Here is a 12,787-nt window from a genome sequence, read left to right on the forward strand (position 1 = left end):
TTATACTTGATTCTAACTTCTAAACAAAACGTGTTAAAAGTCCAATGAAAATAACCAGTTAACGATAATTACAAATAAATGTTTTGTTACTTACACATTATCATTCATTGTTCATTTACGTTGGAATACAACTACGACTATCATCTTCAAAAAAATAAACCAACAAATGAGAATCACACTTCGCTGTTTTTCACGGCACTCGGAATACTTCGGCCGATCTTTCAAAATATCTTTGCTAATAACCTCGGTTGATTTGCCGAAACATTGCGACTCAATACGTACATTTCCGTGTCAAGGGAAAAGCCCGATGGTAAGGATTTCCGAATGTGACAATTTATAAATAGTTTGACACCATCACACCAGTGTTCTAGTAGACTAGTATTGTGTTAAAAAATAAAAATATGGCCTAAAACATTTAGCCTGACAGCTGAAACTAATAAAGATCATTAAAAAGTTATGCCTTCTGTTTTCATTAAAAAAAAACAACACCATAAATATTAAATTTAAATAATATTAACTATATTGCAATACAGTTTCTTATATCGGAATATATCACAATACAGTTTTGACCGTATTGTTGCACCCCTAGCTACGTCAATGTATATAAATAAACAAATGATTTCATGACAGGTTGTTTTATTCATGAAGAAATGAGAAATGTACAAATGTCTGATAAAAACAAAAAAAAATGGAATAAAACATTTTGTTTGCAGGTAGCCATGCCACATACTGATGCTACACTCAATTCTCCTATTTTCCTTCTGAATTTTACAAATCAAGTATCTTAGGCACCATAATTGATTTGTAGCTCTCTTTTATCCATAACAAGTGACGAAACTACTGGAAGGACGCCCACCAAAATTTTTTTAAAAATTCTTAAGCAGAATACAAAGTATTACCGTCTTGTCATTCTTCCTTTTTAAAAAGAAAATTAAATAAAACATAAAATGTTAAAGGTGACTAACTGATCATAATACATCTCTGTCAGAAGCCACCTACATGATCTTGTTTACATCAACAGAGGACAATAACATGTTTAAAAAAACAAAAAAACTACTATATATATATATATACCAATAAATACTTTATAGCAGTTTGAGGGCCATTACTGCAGTACTTAGATTTTTTTGGTACATTTAACCCATACATTTAAAAGTCCCATAATTATTTCCGAAAACATTTCAAATGATTGGTGATTATGCCGTTTCTGCAGAGGAGAATTTACTTTGTTCAAAGACACCGTCATCATTTGCTGTGCTTTGACTGAAATTGCACTCTTATGGGAATTCTGAAACATTTCCATGATTTCAAATGTAACTGGTGGCATCTTCTTCTGTATTGGCAAAATGTTTATATGTTTAACATCAGCGTCGTCTTCGATCTTCATGTCTGTCATCTCTTCGATCTTCCCTCCGGTCATCCCTCCGGTCATCTCTCCGGTCATCTCTCCGATCATCTCTTCTACTGCTACTTAGGCTAAAAACAAAAAATTAAAACTCATCAACAAAGGAAATAAATTATGTCGGTGCACAGGCTTGAAGTAGCCATGTGAAATAAATTTTCTTTTAAACTATCAACCTTTCAAGGAATAAAAGTTTGTTTTGTTTAACACCACCACTAGTGCACACTGATTTATTAATCATCGGCTACTGGAAGGAAGGAAAATGGTTTATTTAACGACGCACTCAACACATTTTATTTACAATTATATGGCGTCTGACATGGTTAAGGACCACACAGATATTAAAGGAGGAAACCCGCTGTCACCACTTCATGGGCTATTCTTTTCGATTAGCAGCAAGGGATCTTATATATGGACCATTCCATAGACAGGATACCGCAGCCTTTAGTGTACCGGTCGTGGTATCAGCTATTGGATGTCAAACATTTGGCAACTTTGACATATAGTCTTAAAAATAAAACCTGCTACATTATTCCATTAGTAGCAAGGGATCTTTTATATGCACCATCCCAAAGATGGGACAGCACATATAACAGCCTTTGATATACCAGTCATGGTGCATTGGCTGGAATGAGAAACAGCTCAATGAATAAATGATATCAATGCACAAACTTGAAGTGGCCATGGAAAATAACTCATTCTTTTTAAATATCAACCCTTTCAAGAAATAATGCAATTTTAAGATGTCTCGGTTGACATTATAAATGGAAATAACTTCGCTTCCATGGTTCATACAGACTTAACGTATAATATTCAAGGCCCTTTTAAAGCTTTATCAAGGCAAAAACTAAATTCAATGCTATTAGGATATACAATTATAGTGGTTGCAAGATGTTTCCCAGTGGTATCCCAAGGATCAATCCCCATCAGTGGGCCCCATTAGACAATTTCTTGATCCAGCCAATGTCTGTGAAATGGTGCATATAAAAGATCACTTGTTGCTGACTGAAAAGAGTAGCCCATAGAGTGGTAGCAGGTTTCCTCTACCATGTGAATGGTCCTTAGCTATTTAATTATAAATAAAAGTCTAAAAGTTATCAAATATTTAACACCCAACAGCTGATGGTCAAAGGAAAAATATGACTTCAAAATTAGAAGGAACATTTCTCTATCTAACGACCCCATTAGATCACATTAATTAATTAATCATCAGCTATTGGATGTCAGACATATGATAATCATGATATGTACTCTTTTATAGGAAATCCGCAACATATTTCCATTAACAGCCAGAGATCTTTCATATGCACTATTCCACAAACAGGACAGCCCATAAAACAGCCGTTGACATACTAGACGTGGGGCACCAGTTGAAGTGGGGAAAACTGCAATGGGTCAGCTAAGTGGACTTGTCAACGGTGAAAATAAATTACATTTGTACATAGGCTTGAAGTGGCCAAGGGGGAACAACTCATCCTTAAATATTTACTTGGAAAGGGATAATGTATACTTTACTCATTCAGAATAATGTTAACTATCTTTACAACTAAATAAAGTGCAATAATTAACATTTATGACATCCTAACATTAGGAAAATGTGATGAAAATGGAACCAAATAAACTTGACTTCATATATGCCTGCTTATCTGTCCAATTCTTCACTACTGTTCTTTTTTAACAAACTGCAAAGTTAAAGTGTTTTTTTTTTTTAACGACACCACAAGAGCATATTGATGTATTAATCATCAGCTTTTACAGTGCAGGGATTCTAGATTATGGTAGCCCCACTCCCATGGCTAGTGATATTCAATGTTGGGCTAGTAAATAACTACTATTGCCATGCCCAACGGCCAGTGATAAGAAAAGTCAAAGGTTGCAGTTAAGTTTATTTTGTAAATATGAATATCCTTCCCCACCCTAAACCCATTGTTAGTGTTTTTAACCTCTATCTCCCTCTTATTACTATTATTTAGTATAATTGTATTAACTTAAAGTAAAATAGGGCTAGTGAATTTTTAATCTTGGCTAGTAAACATTTTAAATCACTGATCCCATGGCTGGTGGATTTTATAAAAATTCTACAAGCCCTGCAGTGGATCTTACCTCTTTTGCCTTGGACCTCGCACAAAGCACCAATCAACGCTAATCTTCTGACCAAGGATATCTGTGCCATTCAACGTTTCTAAGGCACTTTGGGCCTCTTTAAACGTTTCAAACTCCACCAAAGCATAACCCTTAAAATACAATCATAATTTTGTTATAGCCATAACTGTGTACTAAAATTGTCATAAAATGTAATCAGATGTGTCATAATTTTCATACAAATAAAATCAATGTCAAACTCATAGTTCCCAACCACCAGGTCAATTCGTCAGTAAGGAAGGACACACTCAACACATTTTATTTACAGTCATATCATTAAGGACCACACAGATATTGAGAGAGGAACCCCACTGTCGCCACTTCATGGGCTACTCTTTTTGATTAGCAGCAAGGGATCTTTTATATGCACCATCCCACAGACAGGATAGTACATACCACGACCTTTGTTACACCAGTTGTGGGTCAATTCGTCAGAATTCTGGAAACTGGGATATATGATATCTCACTTGGTAAACCTGTTGACTATCATTTCCCTTTATCCTGCCAAGTTTGTAAAATACCTCAAAATCCAATGTAAATCCTAGACTAGATTTTGCCTCCAATAATTTGGTAAAAAATAATATATATCTTAGTAAAATGAATTTTTAGAAAAACATTGAATTTATACACAGTATTAAAAACAAAAAATGTTATCTGTTAATAAGGCTCTGTTAGTTAAAAACATTTTACAATGGCAGCAAACTCAGGACATTCCCTTTAAATAAATCCTAGACTAGATTTTACCTCCAATAATTTGGTAAAAAATAATATATATCTTAGTAAAATGAATTTTTAGAAAAACATTGAATTTATACACAGTATTAAAAACAAAAAATGTTATCTGTTAATAAGGCTCTGTTAGTTAAAAACATTTTACAATGGCAGCAAACTCAGGACATTCCCTTTAAATAAATCCTAGACTAGATTTTACCTCCAATAATTTGGTAAAAAATAATATATATCTTAGTAAAATGAATTTTTAGAAAAACATTGAATTTATACACAGTATTAAAAACAAAAAATGTTATCTGTTAATAAGGCTCTGTTAGTTAAAAACATTTTACAATGGCAGCAAACTCAGGACATTCCCTTTAAATAAATCCTAGACTAGATTTTACCTCCAATAATTTGGTAAAAAATAATATATATCTTAGTAAAATGAATTTTTAGAAAAACATTGAATTTATACACAGTATTAAAAACAAAAAATGTTATCTGTTAATAAGGCTCTGTTGGTTAAAAACATTTTACAATGGCAGCAAACTCAGGACATTCCCTTTAAATAAATCCTAGACTAGATTTTACCTCCAATAATTTGGTAAAAAATAATATATATCTTAGTAAAATGAATTTTTAGAAAAACATTGAATTTATACACAGTATTAAAAACAAAAAATGTTATCTGTTAATAAGGCTCTATTAGTTAAAAACATTTTACAATGGCAGCAAACTCAGGACATTCCCTTTAAATAAATCCTAGACTAGATTTTACCTCCAATAATTTGGTAAAAAATAATATATATCTTAGTAAAATGAATTTTTAGAAAAACATTGAATTTATACACAGTATTAAAAACAAAAAATGTTATCTGTTAATAAGGCTCTATTAGTTAAAAACATTTTACAATGGCAGCAAACTCAGGACATTCCCTTTAAGTAGATCTATGTAATTTGGTGTGATTGTAAAATCATACTTTCAAGAAACCTGTTCTTCTATCAAGATTGAGGTGAACATTCTTGATCTCTCCAAAATCTGAAAACTTGTCGAATATGTCATCTTCTTGAGCCTCTTCGTGGACGCCAGTGATAAATAAAATCCATCCTTCCACAGCTGTATCAATAAAAACAAAAACAACATTAAAACTTGACAAATTCTTGTTATCTGTGTCCCTAACTTAAAGTGATAGACCCTCTTTTTTTAAACACGACAACTAATTTTAAACTATTAAAGCTGTTTTTGATAATTTAAATTTAAAGTACTTATATTTTATTATTTAGAATATTCATTTTTGTACACCTTTAAGGCTTAAACTTCAAAAAGTGTCACATACTGCAATTTTAAACCAGTAACTTTTGCAATGAATATAAACACCAAAAATAATCCCTTTAACAGAGACAGCATTAGTTTTTATCCGGCAGCAAAAGACTGCCACTGGTAAAGCTCCCGACTTTTGGCAATTCATATTGCAACTGCCATCATTCAGTTTGAGCTCTGCTCATTAACACAAGCCAAGCATTTGGGGATGGTATGTTGCTCTGTGGTGGTGCATGGAAAAAGAAAGAAAGAAAGAAATGTTTTATTTAACGACGCACTCAACACATTTTATTTACGGTTATATGGCGTCAGACATATGGTTAAGGACCACACAGATTTTGAGAGGAAACCCGCTGTCGCCACATAGGCTACTCTTTTACGACAGGCAGCAAGGGATCTTTTATTTGCGCTTCCCACAGGCAGGATAGCACAAACCATGGCCTTTGCTGAACCAGTTATGGATCACTGGTCGGTGCAAGTGGTTTACACCTACCCATTGAGCCTTGCGTGCATGGAAAAAGAGACCTTGCTGCTAATCATTAATTAGACTTTGTAGTTGAACCCATCAGACTTGAGGATCGTGGATACTGGGTTTATATCTCGGGAAATGGTTCCCACCCAGAGCAACTTTTTTTGGGTTTTTTTATTTAATGATTAACAACTATTTAACCATGTTCCATGGTTTTGTGGTGCCAGAATACTTTATTATCTATGAAGGCGTGTTAACACTTGGCTTGCTTCAAGTTCACCATACATCCATGACTAATACATCTGGTAGATGCTAATAAGGTTATTTTAACCCATCGGGCATACATTTATTTAATTTTTACTCTGTCAATCAATATAGATTTTCTGTCAATGTTTGTTAAACAGGTTACTTCCCCTGAATAGAAAATTTTAATTTTAAGTGTCAGGACAACATAAAAAAATTTTTTTTTTAAAGGTGCCAATTATTTCAGGACTTTTGTCAATCTTTGCTAAATAGGGTTACTTCCCTTGAATAGAACATTTTCATTTGAAGTATTTAGGGCAACTTTTAACATTTAAAAAAAAGTTCTTTAAAAGGTGGCCCATAAGTAGAGCAAAAACATTGCTACAATTCTTTTTATATCTCAAAAGTATTGCCAGTTCCTATTAAAAGCCCTGTTCGTATTACAGAAAGGTAAAACAGTTATAGCGTGCATGTTTAGAATATTTCTATAACGATCGTACATCTTTGAAAGATAAAACAAATATAGTGAATATTTGTTTAACAATCTTACATCTTTGAGGTCCTGGTCCATCTCGATCTGAATCCTCATCAACATCCATACCCTCAAAATCTTCAACACCACTTCTTGTGGGGCCATCTGAAATGAGCATCAAGTCATTGTAGTATATATATAGCTACATACTGACAGCAAAGAGTATGAAAATCATTTATGTTCATTTACCTGTATTTAATAATAGCATAGTGTTCAATACAACTTTGGTGAGTGTTCAATGGCTGTTCTTATTTTTATTATTTTAAACAAACCTTCTGAAAGTACTGTTAAAGCAATATATATCCCTTAATGGACCAAACACATTTTTGTATGTTCTATGTTCAAGGGCCAAACATGTCAAAAACGGCCCAATCCAAGGGTTAGCTCTGGGTCAGCAGAAAATTTCACAGAATTATCTATTAAACTTACAGAAACCCAGTTATTTTGTAACAAAATATCAATTAATACTTGAAATTATTTCACCAAATTATCTATTAAACTTACAGAAACCCAGTTATTTTGTAACAAAATATCAATTAATACTTGAAATTATTTCACCAAATTAAAATAAAATTTGCCAATTGTTTTTAAAATTCGCAATTGACGAATTTGGCGAGTGCCAGAGCTAGCCCTGTAATCCCTATGGAAAAAAAGTATTAAAAAAGTGTACGTGTATGTGGAACAGACCAATGGACATAGAAGAATTGAGACAAAAATTATAGTCTTTTCCAGTTGGACTGGCAGTGGAGTACTTAATAAAACCACAGTAACTGTTAATAAATTATGCACCACTGGATATATGCCAGTAATATAAGTACTTGTTCAACATGAAAATGTCACTTAAATTTTTTTTAAATGATTATAATGAATCAGTCCTTTAAAATCTATTTTGTTTTAATTTTTAAAAATATATAAAAAGTACCAGGAACCTCATTTATCTAAACATTTACCCTTTGTGTATTTAAAGAAAAACAAATGTTTAAATACAGCATAATTTAGTTAATGATGTACTTTTTAACTTAAATGTTTTTTTTTATGAAAATATTTTCTGTGTATACAAACCTGATCCAAATCCTCTGCCTTTCCTTTTTTTAGCTTTTTCTTTAAGCTTCACGAGACCTTCTGCAACAAAAAAGACATACACAGCTGAAATTATTTTCTTTTAATTTTTGATATTTATGTATTATTATTTTGATTAAATACTGAATCAATCCCCATCGGGTGGACACATTGGTCTATGTTTCATTCCAGCCAGTGCACCACGACTGGTATGTGCTATCCTGTCTGTGGAATGGTGCATATAAAAGACCCCTTGCTTAGTAAGTTATTACAGGATCTGTTTTAAATATTTAAACATATCCCAATCCCTAACAATTTCACATGGATTCCATCATCGAAACAGTTAACACACCACGACTGGTACATCAAAGACTGTGGTATGTGCAATCCTGTTTGGGGGATGGTGCATATATAAAAGATCCCTTGCTACTAATGGGACATTTTGTTCTCTCTAACTATATATGTCAAATTACTATCACAATGAGTTAGTTGCTAGGAATTGACATTTTAAACCAATAAGTTATATGATGGTGCCAACAAAAGTGCAAAAATCTCAAGAATTTTTTTACTGTGGATGAAGTAGTTTAGTTAGGCCGAAAAAATTTTTTTACTCGTTTCCTATTACATGCTGGAAAAATATAGGGTAGGTAGGAAAAACATTTTATTTTGGAAAATAATTTTATTTATCGATATTAAATAAAAGTGTTGACTACCGGTATCCAAAATAACCTCTGCATGTATAGAAATGCATTATGCAAACCAACAATACCATTCATCACAGTGTTTTCCCTAGAAATGAAGTAAGGCACGGTAAAGTGACGTTTTGGGGGCATATTTTATGTGCAGTTTTAAATATAAGGGCTTTTTTTTCCCATTATATACTTTTTAAAAGGACAAAAACCGTATGGCCATTTTATTTTCTATATCTGTTTCATAACTTAATTAAAAAAAGAAAATATGTTACTGTAGTACTATCCACATAGGTGTGTTTAAAGGCTTCTTTTTACATGGGCAACTTATAATTTATAAAAGGCAAGGCATTTTGATGGCAACATGGTGCTAACCTATCTGTGGGAGAGTACATACAAAAGACCACTTGCTGTTTAATAATAGGCAGAAGGTTTACTCATACTAACACTTAACTTCTGTACTGGTCCAGGACAGACTTGGTTGAACCTTAATTGGATAGAAACCAGTAAATAAGTTATAACAATTTCTTTTAATGAAAACTGAAAAGAAGGGTTCTAGCCTTATCTGTCTAACAATAACATTTTTTTTTTTTTTATGAATATTATCTTTCCTAGTGTATCTAAGAAATGGTAGACTTACCAATTTTATAATTTGCAATGTTAGTTTTATTCTGTATGCATCCAGTATTAAAGTACACATTTGGTTTGAAGCAATCAATTGGTCCAATGAATAGAAATGCAATACAAATGTTCAGGATGCTCAAACGAATGTTGAAAAGTAAAGTTTGTTTTATTTAACGACGCCACTAGAGCACATTGATTTTTATCTTTAATATCATCGGCTATTGGACGTCAAACACATGGTCATTCTGACACTGTTTTTAGCGGAAACCCGCGAAGTTCCCAGTGACCACTTACAAAAAATAACGAAATGCATCGAGATCTTACTGACATATTTAATCATTTGATTTGGCAGTAAACTCCATCAGTATCGGTAAACATTTCCTCCCCTAGTTTATCAGAAGGTCACTAAATTTCTATAAGGCCAGTTTGTCGCTGGAGTAAATCATTAAATATAGTTATTATTATTATTAATCGGAACACCATGCTACGCTAGATGTAGAGTAAATCGGAAAAGATCGCATATATCCGTGAAAACTATTTTCCGACTCTTCGCCCGATATCTCACGAAAGTTACCGAACTTCAATTTGAAGGGAAGCAACTCCATCAATAACGGGTCGCCAATAAAACTAAATTTGCGACAGTAAAACCACCGATATACGTCCGCAAATCGGAAAACACAGTAGGGTTATCCCCTAAATGACACCAAATTAGTGCTTGTGATAGTTTTGGAATGTTTTCGTGGAAAGTTTTAGGGTCGGCAGGTTCAAATTAGGGTCGGTCGGGTAACCGGAAACAAACAATATTTTATGATACGCCTACTTGATGAATCAGAAGATGAGCCGGAGGTTAGTTCATCTGTTACGGTAGATCATCTGATAACTGTAGCAATATTATTATTTATGGTTATTCTTTTTGTTATTTTATGAAATTATTTAGAATTAGAACACATTGATTTGTTTATGATTATCATCCTCCTTAAAACGGTTAAATGCCTAGGATACGGACGACTTGCCCAGATCAAATATCGGATAACTGTATTGTTAACGTGAATAACTATGTCGGAAAGAAGTAGGGCGAGATCGCCGTAAATTCCATATACTGCTGGGCGAAATCGCCGTACTATATATATCTAACTAAAGAGGAATTTTATTATTTAAAATGTTTATATTACTATCATTTACTGCATGAAATGATACGAACAATGTTCAAATCAAATGTGATGTCCTTTTTTTTCTGTCTTTGCCTGTTAAAGTGTTAGCTAGTGTTTGTATTCTGCCGATCGAAGTTGGGTGAAATCGCTGTATATCGCCGTAAGGCCCCTGCTGGTTGAAATCACCGTAGTTTTGTCCGGACTTAGGCTACTTTGGGGTGTATGTACATAGTGTATGTAAATTGAAGGGACTGTCGCTATTTCTGCTTAATGAATTAAGCTTGGTGGTTCAACAAGTGAGTCTTCTATGACATCTGCAGGACGGGGTGGTCATGGAAATACGTCAACCGGATCTTCCACTACGTATGTCGCCTCTAACACATACGTTAATTATATAATTAGTTTTAACAATGAACACTCATAATTAACGAGATGGGATTAATCAATTAACTAACACAATAATCTGTGATTATTTATCAGTATTAGTACAATGAATATATCAAATAAGGTGTATGTATTGTAAAGATTGTAGATTGATATCAAAGTTGGTGGAAGTGTGTTAATCATTAAAAACGTAAATAATAAAGCATGTATATATATATACACATGCGAATATAAAAGCATAACGAATAATATAAACTTATGCAAGCAAATATAATTTCCCTGGAAACTTGTATAGCCTAATATACAGAACTTTACAGTAGCCTAAAGTGTGAAAGGGGTTCATTTTGTAATTAACTAGTATATAGAAAATTGTATGACTAATCAGAGGCACATTTTCGGGGTAATTTAGTAAATTGTATATTGTGGATGATTAATTTAATTTAATAATCTGTTTAAATCTACAATGCTGTATTAATTGGAACAACAAACGATGTCGGTGTTTCTTGTGAGTATAGTTTTCTCGCAGTGACCACTGTGCATACCGTTTTAAAGACGATTAACACTAATAATAGTGAACTCTAATCAACATATAGACATAAACTGTTATAATGAATTATATTATAATCATCTGTATTACAGTATTAACTATTAAAATACAGAAACAATTTCCCTGTAATGAAACTGAAATCGTGAAATGCTAATAAGCAATATATCTTTATATCTGTCCTTGTATCTTATCTCGTTAGTTTTCTGTTAGTGTTACTGGTAATTTAATGTGATCAGTTCTATAAAACCGTAGATGTAAAGAACATATCGAAAAAAGAAAACATACACAAGCTTTTAGTTTGACATTTTATTAATTTGTAACATTAACATGTTCTCAAATATATAAGTGTACTATAAAATGGAACACACAAACATGTCGGCGACCACGCCCAACTTTTTGAGAAACCAATATCAAACCCAAAACATGTACTAAATAATAATAAGCTTAAAGTACGGAAAGAGTACAGTATTTTCCCCACTATTGGGGTATTGAATTAACCATATGAACTGGGTATTGCATTAAACACTACAAACGATGTAGTGCTAGGCCTGGATTCGAACTCCAGACCATCGGGACTGTAGCCGACCACTGTATCCACTCGACCATGCAGTGGATCAACAAGTGAAACTGCATTTTAATACTTATAAATCTCATAGGGTGTATTTTGACGGAATGAACCGAACGTGTACGGAATAAAACGAAGATTTAGTCCCATGATGCCTCATTCTGTCTTCTGTGCTATATTTCTTCCAAAAGCACCATCAAAAGCACCCGTGTAGAAGAAATTTTATACAGAATACTATTCTGAATAGTCAAAATGTCTAATTTTTCAAAGGCAAAACATAGCGATACTGGATTACGAAATATAAACTTCATGTTGGTTTTACAGAACAAATTGTTTTAAAATATATTGTATATAACTATCACTAACCCTAACCTTAAACTAATTCCAAGAAATATTTCTTTAAAATAGAGGTGGGGAAAATACGGTACTCTTGCCCATTCCCGTCTGCTTATATGTATATAGAGTACGGCGATTTCGCCCAGCAGTATATGGAATTTACGGCTAGCGAGATCACCCGGGAGAGATCGACCGGGGGCGAAATCGCCGGACTCCGTCGGAAACACGTGTATCTCGGGTTCTTCTTGGGTTGGACGATATAGAACACACACGTGGCTTGTTATAAAGTATTGTTAACCAAGGGATTTGGAGCCTAGAACTAAGGTTTTATATTTCTCTAATTAAAAAATTAATTACATACGGTCACCTTCTTCGTCGACTTCAAATTCATCACCGTCTTCTTTAACAAGCAAAACATCCCCCATTTTGTTAATTCGTGATCGAAGCGCCCCCAATCAAGGGTAGATAATTTGTTTTCTTTAAGCTTTACGTCCTGTTTATAGCGTTACAAATAATTATATGTATACATGCATGTTCTTCATTTTCATTGCGAACGTCCCCTAATTTACATATAATTCACAATACACAAAATATCATTAGATAAATAAT

The 12,787-nt window shown here is 33.1% G+C and overlaps 1 protein-coding gene across 2 annotated transcripts; it reads right to left on the bottom strand.

The window, feature by feature from the left end:
* Window positions 1–619: 619 nt before the first annotated feature.
* On the bottom strand, window positions 620–12,640 carry LOC121378412 (RNA-binding protein 8A-like). Of its 2 annotated transcripts, none has more exons than XM_041506588.1 (6): window positions 12,546–12,640; window positions 7,886–7,945; window positions 6,842–6,928; window positions 5,239–5,375; window positions 3,506–3,636; window positions 620–1,476 (listed from the first exon to the last, which is right to left on the bottom strand). In XM_041506588.1, exons 1-6 carry the CDS (start codon window positions 12,601–12,603, stop codon window positions 1,365–1,367), a joined length of 585 nt encoding a protein of 194 aa, XP_041362522.1. In that variant the 5' UTR covers window positions 12,604–12,640; the 3' UTR covers window positions 620–1,364. The 2 variants fall into 2 exon arrangements, with proteins under 2 accessions (XP_041362522.1, XP_041362512.1); XM_041506578.1 differs by having other exon boundaries at window positions 12,540–12,640.
* Between the last annotated feature and the right edge of the window lie 147 nt (window positions 12,641–12,787).

The sequence above is a fragment of the Gigantopelta aegis genome, chromosome 2 (assembly GCF_016097555.1).
Source record: "Gigantopelta aegis isolate Gae_Host chromosome 2, Gae_host_genome, whole genome shotgun sequence".
Taxonomy (NCBI): domain Eukaryota; kingdom Metazoa; phylum Mollusca; class Gastropoda; order Neomphalida; family Peltospiridae; genus Gigantopelta; species Gigantopelta aegis.

What these genes read in the sequence shown, in the direction of transcription:
- LOC121378412 (XM_041506578.1), bottom strand. Translation starts at nt 12,603, where the DNA reads ATGGGGGATGTTTTGCTTGTTAAAGAAGACGGTGATGAATTTGAAGTC. An exon ending in AGGCAGAGGATTTGGATCAG is followed by an intron (nt 6,929 to 7,885) that starts GTTTGTATACAC and finishes TGCTCATTTCAG; the next exon opens with ATGGCCCCACAAGAAGTGGT. An exon ending in CGAGGTCCAAGGCAAAAGAG is followed by an intron (nt 1,477 to 3,505) that starts GTAAGATCCACT and finishes TTTTGTTTTTAG; the next exon opens with CCTAAGTAGCAGTAGAAGAG.